At 52.4% G+C, this 27,145-nt stretch overlaps 1 protein-coding gene across 1 annotated transcript in view; it reads right to left on the bottom strand.

Moving 5' to 3' along the window:
- Window positions 1-6,884: 6,884 nt before the first annotated feature.
- The window catches only part of GRIK3 (glutamate ionotropic receptor kainate type subunit 3), a gene marked incomplete at both ends in the record, with an annotated part of 69,437 nt that continues 49,176 nt past the window's right edge, over window positions 6,885-27,145 (bottom strand). Inside the window, 8 exons of the mRNA XM_079546037.1 lie at window positions 6,885-7,079; window positions 7,847-8,097; window positions 8,238-8,460; window positions 12,525-12,742; window positions 14,667-14,785; window positions 18,571-18,794; window positions 23,611-23,814; window positions 26,425-26,538. Coding sequence (XP_079402163.1) covers window positions 6,885-7,079; window positions 7,847-8,097; window positions 8,238-8,460; window positions 12,525-12,742; window positions 14,667-14,785; window positions 18,571-18,794; window positions 23,611-23,814; window positions 26,425-26,538 — 1,548 coding nt within the window. The remainder of the gene's footprint in view (window positions 7,080-7,846; window positions 8,098-8,237; window positions 8,461-12,524; window positions 12,743-14,666; window positions 14,786-18,570; window positions 18,795-23,610; window positions 23,815-26,424; window positions 26,539-27,145) is intronic.

Below are 27,145 nucleotides of genomic sequence, written 5' to 3'. Positions count from 1 at the left end.
CTCCTTGTGTTTCTGATTTTATTGCTGTGTTTTCAAAGTGTTACCACAATACTTAATTGCCACAGTTACTGAAATACTTGGATAATTACCTTCTATTCCAGTTCTCATACCGTAGCTGTGTGAGCTCAGCACTGGCTCTGCAGTTATCATCAGACAATGCTTCTGGACAGCAGTACCAGACAAATGGGTCTGCTTCTCCCTTCGGGGCAATGACAGTTTAAAAATGCCCCGTCCTGCCCGTACTTCCTCCATTTGGCAGCTTTTTGGTAGTTTATATAATTTGGCTGTGATCCCCTGTCTAAACCATGTCCAACATTTCATGCAATAAACTTAATGGACTTTTCCATCTTTGAACAGCTGAATTCTTTCTGAGCAGCTGCTCTGGGTTATTGATGGCCTAATTAGAGCTCTGCCTTAGGCCTGCCACCAGACTCTGGGAGACTTTTACATATTCCAGGATGTAACGGAGCAAAGTGTCTCCAAATGATCTCAGAGCACAGCTTGGATCTGGGGAGCTCAAGGTGGGTGAGGAGGACTGAAGGATGCTGATGGGCACCATCGTGGGGCTGCAGAGGCCCCAGCACAGCGCTGCTCCCAGCGCTGGTGGACCGACGTGCCCCGGGTGTGCTCTGTAAATCCAGTTAGGAATAAATCAAAGCAGCAGCAAGCCATCGAGCCACCCGAATCTCAGACAGCTTTGTTTGTGTCATTTTCATTTGACTGCTTAATCGAATTGGTTGCAATTAGAGGGTTTGTCTGGATAATAACATTTTCTAACCCTCTGGAACACGAGAGGGTTCGGCTGCGGCGAATGCTGATGTAAAGAGAGCGATGCTGATTGCAATAACCTGGCCCTAGATAGCATCAATTACCCACTTGTGGGGGATGTCTGTGTGCTGGCTGCCAGCCCTGCGCCATTCCTGCCTGCAGGGATTCCAGTGCACCCAGCAGCCCTTGGTCTGCATTGGTGCTTGTGCTGGGGGCGGGCGCAGTGGCATTCCCACTGCAGAATACAACTGCTTTGGCAGCCTTGTCAGATTGCATATTGATTACAGCCTGGCTGTCTCCTTTACTAATTTCCTCTTCTCTTGTGCCCCTCGGTGGCTGCTGAAGCTGGAGGCTGCTGGGTGACCGAGACAGGGGCACATGGTGATGGCTGGTGGGGTGCCTGGGGACAGCTCTGCACCGCTCTGCAGGGCTGGGGGCAATGCTGGGGGGTGGAATTGCTGGGATTCAGGGGCTGCAACTGAGCTGTGCGACTTCTGAGCCACCCTGCTATGACTCCAATGACTGATGTGGCACATGTTGGTAGTGCAGGCACCTTGGTGTTCTTGTAGACTTCTCCATGGAGGAGAAAAGGCAGCAGCCACATTCAACTTCTCCAGGGTTCTTGAACCCAAAGCCATTTGATCCGGATTCACACCAGTGGCCCTACTCACAGTAGTGCCATATTTCCAGCTGGGAGCTTCAGGGCCAGCAGTGAGACAGGTGTGGATCTTATGCCATGGACAGCAGGGCAGGGGTCCATAGGGGTGAGCAGGAGATCTGTGCGTGGAGGAGCCACAGAGCCAGAGCTAAGGGCAGGGCTTTCTGTTCTGAGCACTGCAGTACCAGAATTCATCCTGAAGGCCATACAGATGGTATCACCTGGTGTCGTTACGTGGTCACCCACAGGCTGGGCTGGGCTCAGTGCTGCTGGCACAGCACACTGCTGAGGATTGGGTTCCACCAGCCTGAACGCTGCTGCCAACCAAAGGAGTCCCCCCGTGCTCTGCTCCTGTTTGAGCAGATGAGAGCTGCAAAGCCATTAGCTGCGAGCGTGTTCCTTAATGTGGCATAAGCAGCTAAAGAAGATGTATTTATGCTCCTTCATTTGCAATTGATAATCTCAAGAGTGAGAGGCTGGTAATAAATAGTCTCGCTGGGGCTCCCGTCCCGCTGCAGCCCACACTACAGAAGGGAATAGATGGCTCATTTGCATAAGATAATGAAACTGCAGCGAAATAGTAAAATTGCAAAGCAACTTTGTTTTAATAATGACAGATGCTTCTTAAACACTTTAATGATGTCTCTCCGAGCAGTTTTCAGCCACAAGCAGAATGAGCGAGATTCTTGCAGTGAAACCCGGAGCCTTCCTGCGAGATCCACCTCTTCTCTTCCCCGTGTTGCAGTGATGCCCTCACCCCGTGCTCTGCCCCGTGCCCTTCCTTCATGTAACAACACCCCCCCAGTGCTGGTACCCACAGAAGGAACCCACTCACTTTGGCCATGGCAGAGCACCGTGGGGCTGCGTGTGTTGCCTGCGCACCATCACTTCCCTGCCCTACGAACCCCTTTGAAAGCACGTTAGCTGGAGCCCATATGTTGCATCAGTGCTGCCAGAAGATCTCTTGTTTACTGAGATCACACTTTCACTCTGTGTTTGGAGCCTGCAGCACAGAACCATTGATACAGGGCTCCGAGTGAGAGGTGTCAGCACCCTGTCTGCCTGCAGTTTGCTCCGTGCTCCCGGCTCCAGCAGTGCTGCATCCCTGTGCAGCTGCACTGCTCTGCAGTGTTTGGAAGCCCATCTCCACGGATCCTGGGAGATGCTCCCAGGCATGACAGCACCAGGGAGCATTTGAGCCTTTTGGTTTGTTTTCAGAGTTGGGAAGTGCAGAGGAAACCCCACGTCCTCTTCTTCAAGAAGGCATCCTCCTGTTCTCTGTTCCATCTCCAAGTCTTTGAGGAAGTGAGGAGCGTTCAGCTCATGGGAACGTTCAGTCCAGACCTGGGGATGGGTTTAATTGGTTGTAGGGCTGCTGTTGGTGTCCGCTGCCCTCGTGCCACGGGATTACAGGATCACAGAATCACAGAACTGTAGGGGTTGGAAGGGACCTCTAGAGATCATCGAGTCCAACCCCTCAATCACAGATTGGAGCTCTGTGCTTTGGGATCAGAGGATGCTGCTGCAGACAGAGCAGTTCTGCTGTGATTTGGGCTCTGCAGGTTAGGAATCCACAACGCAGACAGCAGGCACCGTTCCCTGATGTTTGCCCTGTTTGCCCCGATGGGAAGGACTGATGCTCAGAGGGAGCGCGGCGCCTTTTTACCAGTGAAAATCCGTTGTCTGATTAAATATTCATGGCACATGATTGGCAGCACCGTGCGGGCTGAGTGGCAGGGTTAATTACTGCCTGGTGACACGGCGCAGTGCAGCATGGCGCGGTGCAATGTGCTGGGAGGCTCCCAGGAGCAGCCCCACGTGCTGAAGGAGCCTCGCGAAGGCATCGCCTGCTTTTACCTTTTTTTCCCCTTCTTCTTTTTGCCGTGTCCTCTGCATATTGATCAGGGCTCAGAACAAAAAGAGGAGCTCTGCAGGGCCCTCCTTGATGGGGACGTCGGTGCTGCGGCTTTCCAGGGCTGGAGTGAATAACAGAGATGAGAACAATTTATGAGGTGACCCTTAGGAATAATTAGAGTGGGGAGAGATTCTTTTGACCGATGCTCAGGGAATGGCAGCTTTGGGGGATTATTCAGAGCCCAGAAGGGCTGAGGTTCACCCATGGCTGTGGCATCCCTGCAGTGAGCACAGCCATGCAGTGCTGTCCCTCTCTATGGACCACAGCTGGGCTGTGATGCTGGGCTGCATTTAGGAGCTGCATTCCAACTAAGGGAGATGGAGACATCAGGCACAGACCGAGGCAGATTTCGTTGTTTTCTAGAAATCATTTTTTATTTAAAATTTAAAACCATATTACTTCATACAGCAAACTGTGCACTTTGATATATCACAGTGTCTTAAAAAGGAAAATAATTGGAATTTTTTCTTTTTTCTTTTTCTTCTTTTTTTTTTTTTTCTTTTTTTTTTTTTTTTTGGAAATTTTATTTACATCAGCCTAGAATGATCAGCAAGTAACACAGTTACTATGAAACCAAAATTGTTACAAAATGTTTACAAAAAACTATATTCATAGAAATTCTGCATGTCCACAAAGGAAATTCCCCTGAATGTCAAGGAGAGCAGTTTTTATTTTTTTCTATTTTTCCTTTTTTTTTTTCCCCGCACTCTTTTCCATTGTTGTTGTCCGTTGGTTATTTTGTTTTTTGTTGTCGTTTTCCCTTTTTATTTCTTTTCGTCCACTCTTTTGTTTGACAGAGGTGTGGGCAGTGCAGTGCATCCCACACCGCAGCGCTGTGGGGCTGAGCGGCGTCCCTCCGTGTGCTGACTCCGTGGGTTTGCAGCGTTGGTGTCTTGACCCAAATCTCAGCAGATCAGCCTAAATGGAAGAGCAGCCCCAGAGGGAGCTGCCCTTGTGTCCCTGCTCTGTCTCACAGGAGACCTGGAAGAAGAAAGCAGGTGAGGAAGGGACAGTGAAGGGGAATGGGGACGCTGCGGGTACAGTTCCGTAGCCCTAATGGGTTTTCTTCATTTTCTCCTCACTTCTTCAGTCCCTCTGCCCACCAAGCAAGGAATGAACCCGCTTGAGGGTTGGAAGTCACATTCCTAAGACATGAGTCGCTGGTAGCCACGAGCAGGTCACAGGGCAGCTTGCAAAAGGCTTTGATGCTTTGTCATCATAGCTGCGCCTTATGGGGTCTCCCCTCTGCCATCTGCCAGGTTCCTCACTGCTGCCTGCACAGCATTGCACAGCCCAGCCCTGGCTGCATCCCAGCTGCGTTCCCTCTGCATCCCATCTGCATCCCAGCTGCATCCCAACCTGCTCCAGCAGTCAGCAGCGATGCTGAGATCAGGGCTGCCCAGCGCAGTGAGCAGGGCTGGGGGGGCCGATGCTGTCTGTGCTGTGTGTGCTGTGAGCTCCCTGCCCGGCAGCACAGTGCTGTCAGCAGAGCTGGTGCTTCCTGGGAGTGAGCAGGATTGTGATGGTTGAACCACACAGACACGTGGAGAGCTGCTGTGTGGCTGGAGAGAGAAGGGAGAAAGCAGAGCCGCAGCGGTTTGTCTTGCTGGCCCACAGCACGAGCAGCGCTGGTGCTCACCTGTCACTCTGGGGCATTTGTGAGTAAAAGGAAATTGAACTGGTGTCAAAGATGAATAACTGGTGCTCACGGCAGAAGCGATATTTAGCTCAGTAACAAAAGAGGTCTGCGGAGAAGCAAAGTGAATGCTGGTTTGGGGGTGGTTTGCTCTCAGGAAATGTAAAGCAGGTTTCAGGCTTTTTTATCTTTGTCGTGGTTGTAAAAATCTCTGTCTGATGGCTTATAAATCTGCAAGGGGAGCATCAGCTCTGCTGCCCTGCTCAGCCCCAGGGTGGTGAGCAGCACTGGTGCATCGGCTCAGGGAGCAGAGCTGTGCTCACGGTGCATCCTCAGCCAGTGGGTGCACAATCAGCAAACTGCAACCGTGATGATGTGCACTGAGGTGGCAGCTTTCAGCTCTGACTTTTCACGATTTCTATGAAAAGGTGGAAATAAATGTAAATTCTTTGCATACCTCTACTTGAGTCACACTATCCGTTCTTAGTTTCGGGTCTCTACGTTACTTCTTTACATCAGGGGAGAACAAAATAAAGACAAATTCTGTTTTGGGAGGGGGGGGGAAGAGTTGTCTCCCCTTGATCTAGGTTGCTAGTTGGGATCAGCTCCAAGGAAACCTTCCTGATGGAGGGTGGGAAGAAGCCCCCCGTGCTGTGGGACGCCGGGCAGGGGCTGGGGGCTGCGCTTTTCTTCAACACCAGCATCTGCACCAGAGCTTTGAATCACTTTCTGCAGTGCTCGGGTGCTCGTGGTGCTCGGGGTGACAGTGGGTCTGCTTGCTTCTTTTTGCAGTGGTTGGGAAGAGATGGGTTGTGTTCCCATGGAGGGACGGAGCGGAGCGGAGCTGCTCAGCGTTCCTTTCGGTTAGCAGAGGGGTCTTTGGTAATTCTGACTCGATTGGTGCTCAGGACCAGCCTTCTGGGTTAGCGACCTGAAAAGAAGAACACAGTGCATGGAAGATTCCTTAAGAACACATGAGTGCGTTTGCATGGAGCTGTGGGTGGGTGAGAGGCACTGGGCTGAGCTGCACCGTGTGCTGGGACCCCACCGGGATGCTCAGGTGTGAACACAGAGCTGCGGCCAGCTTCATGGCACCCGTCCTGTCCTCCTCTGGGATACAGCTCTCCTCCCATCTCTGCTGCAGCCCATGAGCTCTGCTGCCTGGCAGCAGGGGGAGGAACCAGGCTGTGTGGTGTGGGGCGTTGGGGCAGCCCCAGGTTGGCAGCAGTTCTTTGCAGTCCCCACACACACCATGTCAGCCCCTTCCCGCCTGGCTGCAGTTCCATTCCAGCTTGCTGGGCTGCCTCTGCTCCACCAATGGCTGCTGGGGTGCCTCCTCCATGCCAGCAGCTGCAGTGCGTCGGGAGGCTTCTCCTGTCCCTTTCTCCCAGGTGTGCCATGCACACCCGATGGACAACATGTCCCTTTATTGCCATGCTGGAGGAGCTGTGCTCGGGGGCTCCTCGCTGCCCGCTGGGGCTCAGTTTGGCTCAATTCAGTTGTGCCTCCGCGTGTTCTCGGTGTGTAAACATCAGACTCTGGTGGGGCGTTGGGCTGCACGAGGCCAGGGAGCAAAGCTGTAAAAAAAATGAGGAATGAAAAACAAGAAAAAACAAAACAGAAAAGCCCCGAGACCCACAGTGCAGTCTGTGCTTTGACGTTGCTGCTTCTGCGCCGGTGATGGATGCAGCGGTGTTGAAAGGCCTTGTTCTCGAAATGAACCAAACCAAGCTTTTTTTTTTTTTTTTTTTCTTTTTTTTTTTTTCCTCCTGCGTTTTTTTCTGTCTTTCTTTCTTTTTTCCCTCTTGTTTTTTTTTTTTCTTCTTTTTTTTTTCCAAATCCTTTCTTCCCCCACTTCGGAGCACATCCTCTGCACATCCTTCCCTCCCGCCCCCAGTTTCTGCTGCCTATGGGAACACGGGCGTCAGGCCGGTGTTGCAGCTCATGCTGTCCTTCCCTGGCAGCCGGCGGTCGTTGAAGGTGTGCATGTTGATCACAGCATCTGCCTTCACCATGACGGGTGGGGGTGGTTTGTGCTTGACCCGGCGCTGGCAGGTGAGTGACAGCCGGATCTCATCGGCCACCGCGCTGCAGAAGGAGCGCTGCGGAGAGGAGGCACAGAACGCATCGTTACCACCCCGTGCCTGCAGTTTTGGAGCTCATCTCTGCAGCAGCAGAGGTTTGGGCCGTGCTGAAGGCATCAGGTTGGATATTAGGTGAGATTTCTTTTCCAAAGAGCAGTGATGCACTGGCACAGACTGCACAGGGAGTGCTGGCGTCACCATCCATGGAGGTGTTCAGAGCTGTGGGGATGTGGCACTGAGGGACATTGTGGGCATGGGGGGCGCGGGCTGGGGTTGCTTGGGGGCTGAGAGGGCTTTTCTGACCTCAGTGACTTTGTGATTCTATGATCAGCTGTGCTCAGTGGGACTTGAGCTGTGTGCAAGCTTTGGGGTTGACTCTCTGCTTTGGTAAGGTTATACCTTGTGTATGCTAACTCCTGCAGGAAGACAGAGCTCTGGAGGGTTTGTGTGATGCTGGTGGGGGCTGGTAGGGTTATGAATCAGAGAGGCAGAGTCCTGCTGCACTTGCCAGCGAGCAGTGTCTGCACCTGTCTGCCCTGACACACAGCCTGAGTGTTTTGCTGTGGTTTTGCTGTGGATGTGCTTCCCGTTACAGCACCGCAGCACGCAGGAAGGACATTCCTACAGGCTGCCTTTCAATGCCATGGGCTCTCATTGTGCACAGGATGGGACGGGCAGGGAGCACAGGGAGGGCACCCAGGGGTGCTGTGGCTCTGCCCTATGCAGGGGGCTCGGGAAAGGGAAATCCTCAGCCCAAAGCTAGCAGGGAAGTGTGGGATTGGTACCTGCTCACGTTCCGCCGTCTTCCGCAGCTTGTAGATGAACTCCACCATGGCCACAAAGACTGACAGCACCAAGCCTGCTGCCAGCACGATGAAAATGCCACCAATGTTCTGGATGCCCAGGGCACTGGCCTCCTTGTTCTCATCCTCAGGGCAGCCGTTCCCCCGCCACCACTTCTCCTTCATGACATGCAGCTTGTCCTCCTCCTGCAGCTGCAGGATGGCGATGGTGATCTTGTCCCGGTACGGTGAGCCTGGGGGCAAACAGCACAAAGTGGGGATGCCCTCCCAGTGACCAGGACCTCCAGATCTCTCTTTTGGAAGGTGGTCCGTATGAGCTTTGGTGTTTGGAAATCGGCTGTTGGGAGAGGATTGTGTCCCTACAGCCACTTACCCATGGGGGTCCCAATCCCGTAGCCTTTGGAGTCGATGAGCCCCCCGACCTGGGTGAGGTTGCAGTTCCTCTGGGTGATGTACTCGATGGTGGTGGACTCCATCAGCAGGGCGTAATCAGCCGTCAGGGTCCGCTGGATTCCTTCCTCGTTGTTCTTAACGAGAGCTGTGGGTTTGCTGCTCATGAAAGCCCACATTTTTTCGAAGGTAGAAATTTTGGATTTCTGGGGAAATGATACCAAAATAAGAATTAATGTTCTATTTGCTGGGGAAAAGAAAAAAAAATTGCATCTTTACAGTTAAAAAAAAAAATGACAGTGAGAGAAGACAGAGAATGTTTGGAGGATCTGTTTTTCTCTCTCACACGCTCTGTTGTATTTCTGTCTTTCCCCAAGCACCACAAGGAAACGTCTCCTCTGAGGTATGTGCAACTGCCAAACAAATTTAACGTACCCACGTAAACAGAGGCTTGGAAATATTCGAGAAGATTGTCTTATGGTTAAAAATAGGCTCTGGTATTCTTCCACGAGCAGCAGGCGTTCTGTTGGAAAGGAGGAGCATGCTGTCTAGCTTGCTCTTTGTACAGACACGTTTTTCTTCTAGGAAATGTGTTGGTGAGAAGAAGCGTGGCTCTTTTTGGTCTTTCCGTAACATCTTAAATACAGGCTTTGTCTGTGACCACGCTCTTGGTCGGCTGCTGTGCTGGGGACAGGCACAAGGCTCATCCTGCACACGGTTCTGGCTGCTGCTATCCATGTATTTATATAGGGGAAAATGAGCTAAGCCAGGCAGTCCCTCTTTATGATTGATTTCGGATGCTTTGCCTGTCTGCCTCCTTTATTCAGCACGTGGGTTTGTGGCTGTGCTCACCCATCCAGCACCCCAGCAGTGCCACATGGTGACAGAGGCCATTCCTCTGCTGCTGACCCATGGGCTCATCCCTGCTGGAACAGCCACGGACTCGCTGATGTCAATTAGAATTCACACTCGTTATAATCCGCTGATGAACCTGCGGTGCAGGAGCGAGCTGCATTCAGGAGGCAGGATAATCTCCCTCGCCTGAAAATCCGGTCCAGTGCCCGTGAGCTAGATTTGTGGCATCTATCAAGCCTCAAAGAGCAGCAAGAAATGTCGCCTCCAAAAGGATTATTAAATATCTGTGCATTACGATGGGTAATTGAAATGAACAGCGCACTCGAGTTGCCGATAACGACTTGTTTAACATTTATATAGTTCAGATCAGAGGCCTCTGGGTTCACTGGCTCTCCCTTTTGCTCTTTCTCTTCCTGCATTTAATGCTCCTTGGGTGTTGACACAGGGCTCTTAAACAACATCAGTGTTCTCCCAGTTTAAAGCGCAGAGCAAAATAAACTGGCAAAAAATCAATAGGCTGCATTTAGTGAAGCTAATAGGACTTGCATGAGGCATTGTAGCTCTTCAGGCAGCTTAAATTACATGAGACAGGACTGCTTGGAACAGAAAAAAAACCCCACTTTTCTCTTCTCTGCTCTTCTTAAATCCCTTCTTTTGACCTGCTCAGGGACTTCATTGTGTGGAAATAGCAGGATGGATGCTGCATGTCTCCAGCACGGAGTCCTGGGCTGCAGACCTTCCTGTTTGCTGCAGCCCCAGCCTTGTGTCTGCCCAACAAGCTGCTGTGGCCTCGTCCTCCCCAAACAGAGCCCTGGGGTGAGCTGTGGTTGCAAAGGCAGCTCGGCACAGCTCAGCACAACTCAGCATAGCTTGGTGCAGCTCGGCACAGCTCTGCTTTGGCTGAGCTCTGCAGTCTGCAGCCCTCCACCTCCCTACGGGGAATTTATTTCCAGTTAGTTTCTTTAACTCGGCTAACAGGAGATAAGAGCAGTCCCTTTCCAAGCGAAAATTCGCCAGCTGTAATTCTCAGTGCAGCACCAGCGGTTTGATAGAGCTGGCTATTTGTTAGAAGTCCAATTTAGAAGTGATTGTCAGTCATGGTGAGAGCAGCCATCAATCAGGCGTTGCAGGAGGAATGGGGAGCTGCAGCTCACACCTCACAGCGCTGCAGCTGCACTTCAGGGGGCCTCATTCATCTATGGGATGTGGGTGATGTCCCCTGGGAGCACACCGTTGCCATAAGCAAACCCGTCCTCGTTATGCACAGTAATTCGTTAGCAGTAAATGGATACTCGGTGAGTACATACATCGTGTACACGTTGTGGGATGTGAATACAGCACCTGGAGGTGTTCAAGACCAGGTTGGATGGAACTTGCTGACCCTTGGGGTCCTTTCCAGCCCAAGGCATGCTATGGTGGCAAGCAGCCCCTGCCCTGGAGCTGAGTGAGGGGCATGCAGAAGTGGGCAGCAGCCCCACTGTGTGCAGGGAGTGCAGGAACTCAATGCCTCTGAGCTCATTCTTTAGAGTCACAGCTCAGGAGCTGCCTTTAATAACCAATGCTTCAAGAGCAGTCACCCAAATAAATTAATGGAATAGTTTAGAGGAGGCAATATGAGGCATCTTGCCAAGACATATATGCTTTTTTATCAGTGAAATTGGCAAGAAAGTAACTTTCAGGCTGACGATTTTCAATTCCAGCCTGTATGAAAAAATAAATTGATTTTCCCCAACTGAAGATACTTACTCTGGAGGATTTAACATTTCTGTACAAGTGAATGTATGTGTACACACATCCACACACCCTCACATTAAGCCCCACGTTTGTTCAGAGCGAGACAGCATCTCCTGCACGATATGAAGGATTCCTGGCATGATCCGCAATGAAAGCGAGATGCTGCTCCCAAATTAATTGATCTGTTTACTCCTGTAACTCAATCTGCATCGCCAGGAAATAAATAGCTGCTCCAAGGTTCTTCTCATGAAGTCGCAGTCTGTTGATGCAGTCGGGAAGCTCTCAGTGCTGCGGTCTATGGGGGGCTGTGGGGGTCTCAGGGTGGGCAGCAAACAGCTCTGCCAGCTGCCCATGCATGAGGGCTGAGTGGGTGCAGCATCCCCTGTGCTGTGCCCGTGTGTCAGAGGGCAGTGCTGGCATTCATCTCCAAACAGCAACGGCACAACGCAGAGAAAGGGAAATGTGCTGCAGCACTGAGCTGTGCCAAGTGCCCATTAGAAGCCCGGAGAACGATTCTGATGCATAATGATAGGAAGCTATAAAAGTGCTGTGTCCTTGGTTTAAAAAAAAGATAGTTTCCTTTTATTTCCATATAAAACTCTTATTGGAAGGAGTAGTTAAAACGCCCCAGTAAAAGGCTGCGTCTCCCAATGGCTGCTCCTTCAGGAGGCAGCACTGTGCTGCTCCAGGTTCAGCCAGCAGCCATGGTGAGGAATCCTACTGCTGACCATCAGAGACCCTGAAAGACCCCCACCACACACAGACTGAGCATTTGCAAGGAGACAGAACCCTGCTTCCATGATTTCGGGGGAGTATTGAATGCATACTGCCCAGGAAAACCTTTGCATATGCAACACAAGCACTGCATGTAAGCTGAATATCAGTTGTGCAAGGCACACGTGGTGGTGTGCAAGGATCCTCTCGTGCACTTGGCACTGAGAATAAAGCATGCCTCTGTGTTCTGCCGTGGCCTTTTCTTGCAAGACAGCTTTTTAAGGTCACCATTAAATTTAAATTCCTCTCCAAGCTGGGATGCTCATTGCTTAGGTTAATCACCCCTCATTTCGATTCCTTTATTCTCTTGCTCTTTTCTGAAAGTGTGTTTTTAAAGGCCAGCTGCGGTTCCAAAGGTCTTTTTAAGTCCCTGGGTTTCTTTCCATTTTTGAGGCAGCAGTGAGATATGAATGCTCTTGGCACCCTCCCCGCAGTGTTGGCTAACTTCTGAAATCATGTTTTAAGCAGCAGAAATAAATGTGACTTGATTCTGAAGCCTTGGTGGCATTGCCATGCATGGGGCTTCAGGAGGTAACGTGAGCAGGGGCACCATGGGGCAGGAGGGGCATTTTGGCTGCACACAGAGCAGTGTGACCCAGGATGGAGGAATAACAGTGGGAGAAGTGTGGAAATGGGGATTCTTAGGGAATGAAGGAGTTTTCTGTAGGCTTTAGTGTAAGGAGCATCCATCCTCTTTGCTGTAGGTTGGAGCATCTAAGCCTGTGCTGGGTACAGCCCCCATTTGCTGTAATTTTATAATTACAACTTCAATTAGCAACTGGGAGAGAAGGATTTAGCCATGATGTGAATCTAGGTAAGCTAAAGCGACAGGGTTAATGTCTTAATGAAGATGGCAGGCAGGAACAACCTGCTGGAGAGGGGGGCAGCATCCCGAGCCGGGTCTCACCTTGAAGAAGGTCATGGTTGCGCCGTCCTTCACGGCCCCATACTCGATTTTGGTTTGCTTTGCCAGGTCGTCTGCTGAGTCAATGGGGGATTCCATCCTCTCCACCGTCAGGAAGGCGGCGAGGTTGGCCGTGTAGGACGAGATGATGATGAGGGTGAAGAACCACCAGATGCCACCGATGATCCGCGTGGAGAGAGCCTTGGGCATCAGCTCAGAGCCTGGGGGAGGGGGCAGGGAGGGATGGGACCAGAGAAGGGACCTGTTTTATATCCATCATCCACGTGTATACGTACATACACAACGAGGATTGGGTTTCACTGTCAAACTGTAACAGCTACGCAATTAAAGCCAGCTGCTTCTGAGGCATGTCATCCAGATGCATGCGAGGAGATCAGTGGGTCCCTCTGTCCCTTTCTTGCTGACCTTGGGTACAGTGCACAATTTACAGGAAACATTCAAACCGAAGTAATTAACGAGGCAGCTTTTATGAGATTTGAATAGCAAGGCTCTGATGAACTTTGATGAGTGTTTTGTTCTGCCATTTAAAGAGTGCTTTGCTTTTATACGGATCACTTTTCAAAGCGCTCACTCCAGGGAGTGTGTTCAAATACACAAGGTTTAAAAAGAGAAATCAAACACTGAGAGGAAGGAACTATCAGGGTCCGGTGCTTTGAATGGTGGTTAGAAGTAGGGGAGCTGGAGATGCTGCTGCATGAAAGGCGTAACAGGACTGGAATGACTTTTACTGAGCAAACATGAAGGACTAAATGGGCTGTGCTATTTTTGTAATCACCCAAGACACCTTTTAGAGCCAGGAAAGAGCTCTGGGTTTGAAACAGCTGCATTTGGAGGATACAACCAACCTGGAATTTGCAACAAAGAGCAATTTTGGCTTTGCAGAGCAATTTTGTGCAGCGGCATCAAAGCCTGGTGTGGAGTGCAGCTTTTCTCCTGCCTGAGCGCAGCAAAGAGGCGCCGGGAAGCAAAGCATTGGGTTTCCAGTTTGCTTCAGTTCTTCTCAAGACGCCTCTCCTCCCCATCCCATCCCTCGCCCTTTGATGCACAGGGAAGTGTGACATCAGTCTACCTCTGAAACGTTTTTCTTCTTAGATGTGGGATTGAGCTGAAAAGAATGCAGCTCTTTTCATGTATCCGCTGCTGCTGCCCATTGGGGGCAGGTGTGGGCAGGAGCCCCACTGCTGTGGGGCAGTGCTATGGGTCTGCCACTCGCTGGCTGCCACCACCACTGTGGGATAAATAAAATGGGAAGGGTGTTTGATGTTTTCCACTGATTCCTATTCCTGGATTTTCTGCAATTAGACCACAGCTGTATTTTGCTCCTCATTCAGCACTGCTCACAAGCTCGCTCCGTGCTGTCTTCCTAATGGATTTACTCTATTCATTCCATCTCTATACATTCTTTTTGCTCTGTTGCATCCATAGATACAGCTGTAATCCTATCTGTGCCCGTTTCTAAGCTCCCTGCCACGCTGGTAACCCACACCAGCAGCTCTGGGAGTGCTCCAAAGGGCTCTCAGCCATTTCCCAGTGCACAGAATGACCACACAGGGATGGAAACAGGGACAGATCAGAGTGCACAAAGCTCTGTCTTCTGCAATAGATCTGAGATCACATATTTAAACGCATGGCTGAACTAACAGAGCTGGAGGGCTGCTGCTATGTGTGGCACTGCCCCTGCACAACCCGCACTGCGATTCCCAATAGCTGCTCTGGAGCTGCTCCTTCCAACACCTGCACGTGTCATTAAGAGTAATTACTGTTAGCAGGGCACATGTGAGCTGGCTGTGCCCTGCAGGGTGAGCTCATGGGATGGGCTTTGAGCCAGCGCCCAAAAAAAAAGGGGGAAAAAAAAGGCTGAGATGCTCAGTGCTGCTCTCACCCAGAAGAAATCTGGGGGCTCTGTGTGCACACGGATGTAGGAACCCCACTGTGGGCTATGCCTGATCAGAGCAGCCCCACTCCCCATCCCCTGACAGCTGTGCCCCGGGGCTGGCAGTGTCCCTTTGTGGTGTCTGCTTGGATCTGACAGACACAGCGATGCTATCTTGTTCCTGTCACACAGAAATGAAGCCGTACGTCTGAAAAGCCGCGGTGTGGGAGAAGCAGCAGGGAGCTCTGTACCTTGCTGCATCAGCGCGCCCATCCCGAACCAGAAGCTGTTGAACAGGGTGAAGTTGTTCTCCACGATGTCCGAGCCTGGGTTGCAGGGATGTGCGTCGTACCACTCGTATGGGCTGAACCTGTGGGGACGCAGAGCAGGAGCTCATGAGCTGGGATGTGGCACAGAATACAGGCCATGCACACCCGGCTGCTGCTCCATTTGCCCGTGCAGCTCCTTAAAAGAAAAAGGCAAATTCAGTGCCAGGTTTTGGGCAGTAACCAGCGTGGCTGTGAGGCTCTCTGTCCCACACTGATGCAGAGATGGGACGTGACAGATGTGGGAGCAGCTGGGATCCTGCGCCTCCGAGCAGAGGTGCAGAGCTGATCCTGCAGGTGGCTCTGGTGCAGGGGACTCTGCTCGTGCCTGTGGGATTGCACCCAGTGGAGCTCCTCACAACCCCACAAGCAGCAATTCTGTGTGTCAGTGCTCACTGTGGGCACACAGGAGAGCACTCCTCCTCCAGGGGGAATCTCCATGGGCAGCCCTCTATTCATGGGCAAAACAGAAGGAATTCAGTCATCTCTGCACGCATCCTGCCCAGGAGCAGTCCATAGGATCTGCCTCTGTTAGCCAGGAGCTGGGGTGGATGCCCCATAGGAGGGATGCTGAAGTTTACAGAGCATTACATTTTTTACATTTTACAAATATTTACATTATTTTAGAGTCCCAGATGTTGCAGAGATTAAATTAAAACCATAATTGACATAATTGTTCTTGAACCAGGCATTAATTCTCATCTCCTTCTGAAATCCCTACAGCTTTGCAGCAACCCCATGGCGGAGCCCAGCCTGCAGCTCACGCTGGGCAGTGTTCCCCCATAACCCATGTTGGATGTGCTGGAGGTTTGGTGCTTTGCTTCTCGTGTCCACAGGCATGGAGGGGGATGTGCTCAGAGCACAGAACAGCTCTGTCCCAACACAAAGAGCTCGCGATTCAAGGAGCTGCCCCAACCTCTGCTTGCTGCAAGCACCTCTCACAGAACCCAAACTCTATAGTGCAGGATGGAGCTGTGCAGGGGATCCTTGGAGCCGCCCCCACCACCCCCCTCCCTCTGAGTGGTGAAATGTGAGAAAATCAGAGAGGGAAAGCAAACATTGGGCTGAGCTGCGCTCTGCCTCATCTGTTCAACCTGCTGTCAGTGTGTGCTGTGTGAGCGATGCTGCCTGAGCCCCAGCTGTGGGGTAGAGGTGGAGTTTGGGGCTGGATGGAAAATGTCTCGGGCTGCCCGTGGTGGGCAGTTAGACAGAAAGGAATTGCTGAGATCAAATGAGCCTGGCAGGATGGCACGCTGCAGAACTTCAAGGTCTCCGAGTGAGAACCTACCGATGCTGTTCAGATTACAGGGAAATATTCAGAAAATTGCAAAGCAGCGACTGCCTTTGGTGCTTGAAAAGCAGCAGGACCGTTAAAAGAAGGGGTGGGTAAGGAAGGAAGCAGTGAGCACTGCTTGGTGACCCCATGCGGATGCAATCTGGGCTGCTTGGGATGTGCCATGGGCCGGCATCCCTCTTCCTCAGGTGCAGAACAGGGGCTGAGAAATATTTCATCAAAACCTCTGATTACTTTCTTGTCTCTTTTTGGCAGGGGAGCATTTCAAAGAAGGCTTAGTTAAAGGTGAGGTCTAACATGAAATGCTTCTGAGTCTAAATTGCATCTCCAGAGAAATCTCCCATGAATCACCCGGTCTTGATTGCAATTAAGATGAGTGTTGATCCCCACCCTGCTGCGCTAGAAGTGATGGGTGGTGGCTGTGACCCCACACTGTGTCCCCTCACAGGAGATGCCACGGAGCTGTTGGCATTGTGGTTCTCCAGGACTGGGAGCAGAAAGGTTGATTAAAGCGGGAGAGGATCACGTCCATCGTTCCCTGCCTCTGAGCAGCCCCTGGGTTGGCTGCGAGCAGCACTGACCTATGGCTGTAACAGCAGCACATGACCCTGGTGCCTGGTTTGGAGCTCACAGCTCTGAGTTCAGGCTTTGTGATGCTGAGTGTTTTTTTCTCCGGAGGATGGAATCTGAAAGGCCTGGCCAGGGTCAAAAGCAGATATTGGCTGTGTTGCTTCTGAGTGTGATAAATACATCCCATATTTCCCCCATGAAAGCTCTTAACTCTCTGTCGTTCCTGCAGAACCTTAGTTACGTGGAATGCTTGATGTTCTTAAGAGAGTCTGAAGGCAGAAGGAGCATCAGGAACAGAACACTGTTTGTAGGGCTGTGTTTCAGCCCCTGTGTAGCCCACACAGTGCTGTGCAGTGGGGCTGAGTAGTGTTGGGTCTCAACACAGTGGGGGCTGTGGGGGTCAGGGGCTGCCAGCACTGTCCTGTACTGCAGTGCCTTGTGTGGCTGCAGAATGCACAACAGACACGCTTTGGAAGAAGAATCTGAGTCCTCTGAGCTGGGTTTGGTACTCAGATGAGTAGGGAGAAATAAACTCATAACAGTTAAAACTGTATTTGAATTCTAATTCCAAGCTGTGCGAGCATCCCTATAATTGATGGCGTTCGAGCCAAAGACGTTACAGCAGCAGAGTCCATCTAGCTGTGCTCTGCATGGCTGACAGAGACATAAAGTGAAGAAATTCCATTAATCATCGCAGTATTTCTCCTTCCTGTAATTACCAGGGTTCTCTGTACCCGGGTGAGCACCTGCCTGCTGAGAGCACCAGCACTGGCGGCTCAGTGCCTTCTGCCCTGGCCCAGGGCTCTGCCACATGGCAGAGGTGCATTGCAAGGACAGGGAGGGAGAATGCTTCCCTTACAGCCTGCAGCCCTTGGGGATCTTTAGTGCCATCAGGGGACGTGAGGCCCCTGCATGGGGGGTCAGGGGTGGAGAAGCTTTGCCCCCCAAGGTGGGCTGGGGAGCGCTGGTGCTGTCTGCCAGGCAGGGATTCCTCTGACAACTGCTGTGATGTGTAATTAGGATATTACACAGTAAACTTAGGAAATCATCTCTAAAAGCCTCCAAGGAGCTGAGGGAGGTTGAAAATTGCAGATTTGTTGGAACACGAGGGTTAATCGGTTCTAGTTACTGCAGTTTCATGTTTAATCTCTGCTCTGACTGCCTGATGGATGGCAGGGGCTGAGGCAGGGGCTGCCTCCTACATTGTGCTGTGGGGAGGCACAGCCCTGGGGGGCAGCAGGGGCTCCTGAAGCACTGCTGCATGGCTAGAGGTGTGCAGCAGGCTTCTCTGGGCCTCACCCCACATATCTAAGCACCTAAGGAGTGTACAGGGCCAGGGATATGGCCAACAGCAAGCAAAGGCTTTGTTCTGCTTTGAGGAGGTGGCATCACGTACTCAGAGGAGCCCTGGACTGTGAATCTCATCAAAGACGCTGTGAAATTAATAACACATGCAAATGTATGCAAATTCTGCTGCTTTTAAATATAGAGGTTTTAAACATGTTAATTGGATGCATATTAATTTCTGTAAACAGACACATTGTCGGGTCCTTAGCAATGCGCTCTCCGTTCTTTTGCCATTGGGAAGGCTGTGGGGCTGGCTGTGCCCTTGCTGGAAGTGGGCTGTGCAGGAGGGGAGGCACTGATTGGAATGCACAGAGTAGGGTCACTACAGGGAAGATAAAAGTTGGGCCTGTTTTGGTTTAACACAGAGCAGTGCCACAGCTGAGCACAAAGCCATCTGCACTCTGCAGAGCCACGGATGCCCTAAGACCTTGTGCTGCAGCTGATGCTGGGATCTCCCTCTGTGGGAAGGGCAGGAGTGGAGTGGAGCAACGGGTCATGGGCCAGGGGTAATTTCATTAATGAAACAGGATTAACATCGTGGCTCCTGTGGTGCAGTCGGATCCCTGCAGAACTCTGCGGGGTGTGGGGAGCAGCGGGGCCCTGTGGGCATCCCCTTACCTGGCTATGACAAAGAGCACGCAGCTGACCCCCAGGTAGGCGAGGAGAATGTACATCCAAATATCAGGAGACAAAGGGTTGAGGAAGGAAAACACACTGGGGTTGGTCCCGTTGGGCTTCCGGTACAGAATGCTGACCCCCAGGGTCATAAAGGGCTTGGAGAAGTCTATCGCTTTTTCCCGTACGTGGGTGATGGTGAGAGGAGCAACAGCCAGGTCAGCTTTCTGTGCACGGCACGGGGAAAGACACAAAGGGAGAGAGAGAGAAAGAAGCCATTAGACAGTGAGCATCCTCATCCCTCCAGCCCTGCTCCCCAGCACATGGAGCCGTGTTTGCTGCCTGCTCTGCTCCTGGGATGCAGGGCAGCGGGGCCCCAGGCACAGAGCCTGGATTTCAGCTGTGCTGGGCTGTGGGGAGTCTGGGTTCAGCTTGTTCTGGTCTGCTGAATGGCAGCATCATAACCCGACCCCAAAGGTTCAGCCTGCACTGCTGGAGTGGCTTGGGAGCCACAGCAGAGCCCGTGCTGCAATGGTGCAGAGGTTCTGTCATTGCTGCCTTCACCAGAGCGCTCCAAACCCAGCACTGTGTGTGTCCCAATGTGAGCAGGGGAAGCTGGTGGAGATAGTGAAGGATTTCACTCCTGAGAGAGGGAGGAAATGAGCAGTGCTGTGGCCAGGGCCAGCAGCCACCTGTGTGAGATCCTGCAAGCCAGAACTGTCAGAATGATGGAGCAAGCAGAATGCTGGCCAGGAGCTTGTGCTTTGCCACAGAAAACGAAAGGAGAAAAATCTGCATGGATGCCCGAGGATCAAAACGCTTTTAGCACAGTAATAAAATTTTACTGTGTCATTTCAGCAGCTCCCATGATCTGATGGCAGCCCCACATCCTCAGCAGCACGTGTCGCATACAGACAGAAGGAAGCAGCAGCCCGGGCTGTGCTGTGCCCACAGCTTTCAGGGCAGGACGGGGTGCTTTGATGCCCTTTTTCTCAATGCAGATTTTTCTGGAGGTGGCTCTGATTCAGGCTTTGCTGATGGAGAGGCTGTGGATCAGCTGGATCAGCCCTCCAAGGGTGCAGCTGCCATTGGTGCCACCGTGCCACCATGATCTGGGTGTCACATACTGGGCCCTGAATGCTTCTTTCTCCCATCCCCAGCTTTGTGCTCTGCACGGTTAGATGGCTTTTATTAGAAATGAGGAATTATGGTGAGTGCCAACAGCTTAAAGGCCCTTATCCAGCAAAGCCACTTAAGCACACGCTTCTGCCTTCTCGGAGCCTGCACACCCCTCCAAGTGCTACGGATCTCCTCAAGTGCTGCTCTGAACCGAGGCCAAGGAGCCAACATTCTCAACACAGAACAGGGCAGCCCTGGTGCTGTGCCACTGTGTGCTCCGTGCAGGGGAACTGAGCTCACTGCAGATCTCTGCACTGCTCCCATGGACCGTGCAGTCCCATCTGCAGCTCTGCTCCGTGGGGCCGTGTTGGGCCACAGCTCTGCAGCCCCTGGAGCAGAGCACCAGGACATATATTTATTCAAGAAAGTAAGCTGCCTCGGTGCTTATTTTGCCAATCTGAGCTCAGTGTTTACATAAACTAATTAGGTGTGCGTTGCCTGAGAGACAGGTAAATAGTGCATGCGTTGCTGGGTTATTATCCAGGCTCTTTCTGGCAGCACCCAGACGTTCATCCCCTATCGGGGCATCCCCAGGTGCAGCTGCCCTGCTGGGCACAGCTCTGCCCACCGCTGTGCTGGGAATGCTGGCAGGGAACCCTAGCAGGGAGCTGGGCTGAAGTGAGGAGGGTTGAGGCTCTTCCAATCTTTTCTTTAGGGAAGATCCTCGGAGAGGGAACAGGAACACCTCAGGGTGTCACAGGGATCACAGTGACAGCAACCGAGTTCTTAGGGATGCACCAGGGAGGGAAGAGCGGGGAGCCAGCACAGAGCTGGGGCTGCTCCCCACACCACAGAGAGCTTCAATCAGCCGCTCCATCGGTCTGATCAGTCTGAATGCTCCCAATTAGCAGTGCTGGGCACAGAGGAGGGGTGCAACCCGCTGCTGGGGCTCACTGCCATCTTCTGACACTGAAGTTCCTCCAGGGCATAAATAAGAAGTGAAACAAGAGGAACCTCATCCGCCAGCAATTGGTTTTCCTGTTGCTGGCCCCGTGGCTCCCAGATGAATCCCCTCTCTGCAGCACTTGAGATAAACACCCACCAGTGCACAGCGCTAATGGGAACGTGGCAATGTGGTGCAATATGTATTTCTGCCAGAATGTACTGTCAATAAATGCCCATTTATTGTGAAAGTGTTAAATCAGCTGTCATAAATCGTCCCTAAGGATAGACATTACATCTTCTCTATAGTTACCATTGGCAGGGATTTCCATTAGAAACCCTATTATTTTTCACGCCTTTTTTATTCCCACAAGAAGTTTTCAGATTGAATGGAAATTTGATCTGTACTGTCTCAGCAGAAGACAAGTTTTATTTGTGAACGAGTTTGTGCAAAATGTCCAGAACAATTCACGCTGTGGTTTTATGTGGCTCTGCCCACAAACAACACGGAAGATTTGCAGCCGTTCTGTTGGCAGACAGCTACGATTTAGAACCGGGATGGATGGGCCACGGCGCGCAGCGCAGCTCTGCTTGTATCAATAATAATTCCTATGAATAAGCAGCAGTAATAGCTCAGTGCTGATGCAGGACAGAGATGTGCCATTGCCAGCTTGCTGCTCACTGCCTACGGATGCAGGGCAGGGTGGGTGATGCTGCGCAGGGTGAGCAGCAGGCGGGCGCAGGGCAGAGAGTTGCTTGCTTGGGGCTTATCTGCTCCTGGGGGCACAAATGGGGTCGGGCTGTGAGCGACTCTGACTGCTGTTGCTCTTCCTGTTTATGCTTAAGGCCAGAGTGAAACAAAGCAATTGCACAAAGGCGGATTGCCCAAGGCATCGCTGCCTATGGGCAGGCATGTCTGGATCAGAAGGGACAGCAGAAGGATGCGTGACTCCAAAGGCAGCAGTGCAGCAAGCTGTGCAAACAGCCCATCCTCACCGCGTGCTGCGGTGTGCACTGCTGTGAGCTGAGCACCACCACACCCCAAAACTCATTCGTCACACCTCCTAAGCAGCCCCACTGCCTGGGCATCTCACAGCACCAGCAGAAGGGCCCGTGGGGTGGGAGCTACCCCTGCCTATGTGCTGAGACTTCCCAAAGACTCCCCTGCTTTGCGCAGGTGAGATGGAGATGGCAGAGGACGGTCAGCCCTGATGTCAGTCTTGCAGTGCGGGCAGCGCTGTTCCCATCACTGTGTCTGAATGCCATCTCCAGCACTTTTCATAAGAGTTATGACACAGGTTCAAACCCTCCTGAGCACAGATCAGGTGTTGTTCCTCTCCCTGCATGGTAGGAAGGAGCTCTGCTGCTAAGGAAGGGCCGCATCTGGTTGCAGTTTCATTTTTTAATGCTTTACATAAACACTGCTGTAAAAAGCAATGACGTGTAGATAAGGAACGGAATGGCTTCAGACAGGGTCTGGGCAGTGGTTGTAAATCACTGCCCGGTGTGCACTCAGCCATACCTGTCAGAGTGCAAGCCTGATGCTTGCTTGCAAGGAAACCTGCAAGAAGAGAGGTTTGGCCCTTTGCTGTTGCTGAATGTTAATGTACTGTTTTATTAAGAGGCCAAGAAATGCTTCGGTGCAGACTGACCGTGAATTCAGGGCATGACTTAATGAGGTTGTTCCCCGTATCTTCTCAGCTTGTCGCTTTCAGTCTTGGGAAGATCAGAAAAGCCCCTGAGAGCCCTGCAGTGTCTTGCAGGACATTGGAAGTGACATGGGTCAGACTAAGTGACAGCGCGGCTGTTGTTCCCCATATCTCATCTCCTGTTCAGAGCTTTTCCCCAGCAGCCTGCAGCAGGGATGCTGTGCTGGGAGCGGGGACCTGCTCGGCACTGTGGGATGCTGTGATCTGGCACGCTACCAGGGGACACAGCCTGTGTCACACATCCATGTCACACACATTGCTCAGGGCACACAATAGCCAGGGCTGTTGTGTAAGAGACCCTTCAATCTAAAGTCTGCACGAACCTGTCTGGAAGCAGAAATACAGAGGCAGATTTGCACAGCCTGTGGCACATTCCCCTGTGAGGCAACGTGTCCTGGTCCCCAGGGCTGTCCTCGTGCGCCCTTGCCATCCTCCTGCCTCTCCAGGATGAGCCACCTAAGGACTGCCGTGTGCTTCTCAAACTGACGGAGCATCACCGTGTCCCTCTAAGGGACATAATCATTATCATCTGCATTTTACAGATGGAGCAAGTACTGCACAGAAGCAACTTGTCCAATGTCATTTAAGGCAGACAAGACAAATCTGGAAACACAACCTAGATCTCTAAGCCCCAGCTCTGCCGTCTCACCGCGAGACAATGCTCTGTTATCTGCTCACAGCAAAGCTCATTTACCGAAGTGACTCACCCAGCAAATGCATCCTTCTCACACGGCCTGGAAGAGCATCACGGCTGCTACGTACAAGAGATTATTTTTGTCTCTTTTCTGCAAGTGCAGCCAATGAATCTGGGAGGTGTCAGTGAGGCTGGGAGGGGGTCCAAGTGCTGCACCACTGGGACAGGGCTGAAGGAGGGAGAGATGTGCTCTATAGCACCTGGGAAATGGAGATCAGAGTGAATTCTGTCCTATCTCCCAGAGACCTTCTCCAGGAAGGAGAACTTTGTACAAACACCACAGCCCTGAGTGGCCCTGAGGGGGGCATGGGGTGTGCTGGAGGCAGAACCCAACTGGGAGCTCAGCATCTGCTGGCTGTGTGTCCTGGCTTCAGGCTAGGTGACCTTTTGGCAGCTGCAAGAGCAGGGTTGCCCCTGGAGTTGCGTTGGCGTCAGTGGGCTTTTGTAAACTGCCTTATTAAAAACGCAGATATGGGGAGAGAGAGCTGTGCCCCATACGTTGCTTATGCCCTCCGGCCGTGCCACCCAGGTTTGGCCACGCTGTGCCCCAGCCCCACCGCAGCCCCGTGCCCCACTCACGTGGTCGATGAGCTCCTTGATCATCCCGTTCCACTGACCCTTGTCGTCCTGTGCTCCGTACTTGCCGTCCTCCACCAGGCGGATCTCGTAGGTGAAGCCCAGGATGACAGCCAGCTCCTTCAGCAGGTCGATGCAGTACCCCTCGAAGCGGTCGTTCCCAAACAGGGCCGTGTCAGATTTGCGGAACATGACGAAGGGTTCCTCCTGGGCACGGACAGCACAGACCCCATTATGGCTCAGCCTGGCTCCAGGGTCAGCTCGCCAGGCTGTGCTGGCAAGGGGACACGCTGGGAGTAAATTAACTTTGCACAGCGCAGCAGCTAATTAGCAACCTTGTTTACCCCACAAAATTTAATTTTGTCTCTTCTGAGCGGCCAACTGTTTTCCATTTGGTGGGATTTCAGGGACAAAAATATCCATTTCATGCTCTGAAATGAAGTGCTGAGGGGCAGTGCAAGGTCAGGGGGATGAATAGGAGCGCCAGTCCTGCACGGCCGGGTGCCCACCATGCTGTGGGTCTGGGGCTGAGCCCAGCAGGCTCTGTGCATGGCTGCTGCAGCCCAATGATCCCCCAGTTTGGTTCTGTTCCATTTTGAAGCGCTCCCTATGGGATGCAGGGCTCTGCTCTGGGGAGTGGGGAGATTGGGGCAGCAGCTCCAAGTGGAGAAGTGCTCCATGCCCATGGGGCAACAGGTAGCAGGTGTGGGTGCAGCGAGCGACACGGCCTGGGATGGCATCAGGCATGGGCAGCCACCAAGGGCAGGGAACGGGGGGCACAAGGGCAGCCCGAGGGGGGAAACACGGAGGGGACGACAGATGGGAATGGCAAAGGCTGAGAAGCAGCGGGCAGGAGCTGGGAGGCAGGCAGAGGTAGCAGCAGCTGATAGATGGCCACAGTGAGGACTGCACACAAGGCTGGTGTCCTTGCCGACGGGGCTGGGCTCCGGCACCGTGCTGGGGAGCAAGGCTGGGGCTGGTGTCTGCCTGCAGCACAGAGCAGCGTTTGCAGAAGCACAGAGCGATGCAGGAGCACCGCTGTGACGGGGCTGAGTTTGGCACGCAGCTCTGTTACGCCTTGCCCCCCCCACACCTCCTCCCCGGCTTTCTCTTTTATCTCTAGAATTAGTGCTTTGTTTGTGGATCGGCCCAATCGATGGGTCTGGATATAAATACGGCAGCTCCAGAGCAGCTGTAAAGCACTATTAATTTTGGGAAACGCTGTAGGGATTACATACATATTTAACAGCCGAAGCGCCGAACATTAGCACGGCGCCCGCTTCAGTAATGCATCTGCAGGTCTCAAACATTTCCTAGGGGGTAATTCTGAACTCTGTGAACCACTTATTCACGGACTATTTCACAATTTATTACTGAAAATGGCCAGACATCCAATTCACAAGCTCTCTCGGTTTGCTAATCGATTTCTCAGTGAAGGTGCCCTCAATTTCATAACTTCACAGTTCCCATATTGCTTGGGGAGAGCGGTGCTGGCTGCTGGGGTAATATTTCTCTTCCAACAAGTTGCTGCGATATGAACAAAAAGGGGAAAAAATAACCTTTTGTGCTTCCCCTTCTGAGGCTCCTCCTCTGGCTTTCCGGCACAGCAGGACAAAGGCAGAGTGCAAATGCACAAACAGTTTAAGGATGTGGGTTTTTAGAGCCCGGTCTGTGAGGGTGCAGTGGCTGCAGACTGGGGCTGAGTGCATTCCCTGTGGGCTGCAGGGTCCCCCAACCCCGTGCGCAGCCCCTGGTGCAGTGCAGTTCATAGGAACTGGTGCTGTCTGCATGTTTTGCAGTCTGTACATCCTTGCAGAGCATGGGATGAAAGCACTGCCCGAGAGAAGGATATCAGAGGCAGATGGCTCACAGGTCCCCATCGTTTTGCATTGCACCCTGGTCTTGGAGGGTCACCCCAAGTGGACGTTTCCAGGCCCTGCAGTGCATCCTGAGCCCAGCAGATGCCTTCCCCAGCTTCAGCCCAGCTTCAGCCCAGCTCTCAGCTCTATCTCCCCCTGCCCTTCCTGCAGTCCCATGGCCTCACCTCATCTTTGCGGGCTCCTGCACCTCCCAGTGCCCCCCACACATCCTCCTTCCCCTCTCTTCCCCCTCCCTTTTGCTTTGTCACTTCACTTGCACTTGTGCCATAGCTCCTGATCTGGCTGTTGTTTACCTGTATCTGCTGGGGAGCTGTGGCTGCACCCACTGCCACTGCTCCACACACAGCCCTCAGTCTCACGGATTGCACAGCCTAAAGCTTTCAGCCTCAGAGATCCCCCCAGTAGCAGATCTCCACCCTCCCTCCCCCAAAATACAGGAGAATCATGTGGCTGTGAGCCGGCTGTCTGGGGTTGGTGCTCCTTGTTCCTTCGTGGTGGTAACTCCATGAACCTGCACTGTGTGATACAGCCGTATCCAAACCAAAGCCACTCGTCATAACTCATTAGATAGAAAATAAAAATTCATTCTGATCTGATGCCTGCCATCAAATCCAATAGCCAACGTGCGGACAAAATGCAGCGTGACAGCTGGCAGCAGAGGGGCCCGCTAAGCAGCCGTGCTTTGCTGGGTAATGGCATTACTCAGAGCTGGCTTATCAAAGATGTGCTTAGGAGAGGGAAAGAAACGCGATTGTCACAGCTCAGCCTGGGTCTGGGGCTGTTCCTGGCATCACTGTGCAGAACACAGCATCCCTGATGGGGGCACTTGGCAGCCATGGGGGTCCCCATGGGGTGTCCTGACTCCACAAGGGCGCACGTGGGGGGCAGAGGTGTGCTGAGCTCGGGGCAGAGAGGGGAAAGAGTTGCAGCTTCTTACCAGCACAGTGGTGACAATCAGAGATCTGTTGCTCAGTGAGTCCGTGACGTTGGGCCCTCGTCCCTTGGAGATCTCGGTGATGTTCAGACCATTGGAGGGGTTCCATGTACCCACCTGAAAGGAAGCGAGCAGACAGGAGGTGAGCTGCTGGAACACCAGCGTTGTTCCCTGGAAATGGAAATTGCTTTCTTTTGGAAGCAAAGCTGACATCAGCTTGTTTCACCCAACCGAAATCTGCGATCGTCATTCAGCATGGGTCACTGCTGTGCTGTGCAATGGGTTGTGTGCTGCGTGGGGCAAAGCTGGGGGAAGGCAGCAGGGTTTGGAGCTGAGTGCACCATTTGCAGCTGCACTGTGTGGGGTGGGTGGTCAGAGCACACTGGCTGTCAGCTTTGGGCCAAAGCAGAGCAGAATCAAAGGGAGCAAAAATATACCCAAATTTGGTTTTAATTCCCTGAGCGGAGCCCTCCCAGGAAGGTGCCAGGAGCTGCAGGGAGCACATCTCCTCCACCCCCCTGGCTCTTCCAGGTGCTCTGCTTTTCTCCAGCTGTCAATTTCAATAAGTCGTTAGGCTTTGAAGGTGTCTATTGACCCAGAAATAGCAAAACATGTCTCTATTTAGAGAAGCTGGCTGGGCAGCTCTAAGCCTGTTAACCCAGACCGTGCAGCACCGGAGGCTGGAGGAGCGTGACGGCGCGGTGTGGGGTCAGCAGGCTTTGTA

The sequence above is a fragment of the Tetrao urogallus genome (assembly GCF_951394365.1).
Source record: "Tetrao urogallus genome assembly, chromosome: 23".
Classification (NCBI taxonomy): domain Eukaryota; kingdom Metazoa; phylum Chordata; class Aves; order Galliformes; family Phasianidae; genus Tetrao; species Tetrao urogallus.
Note: the sequence above shows the minus strand (reverse complement) of the source record. Positions and strands in the feature narration are given on the sequence as shown.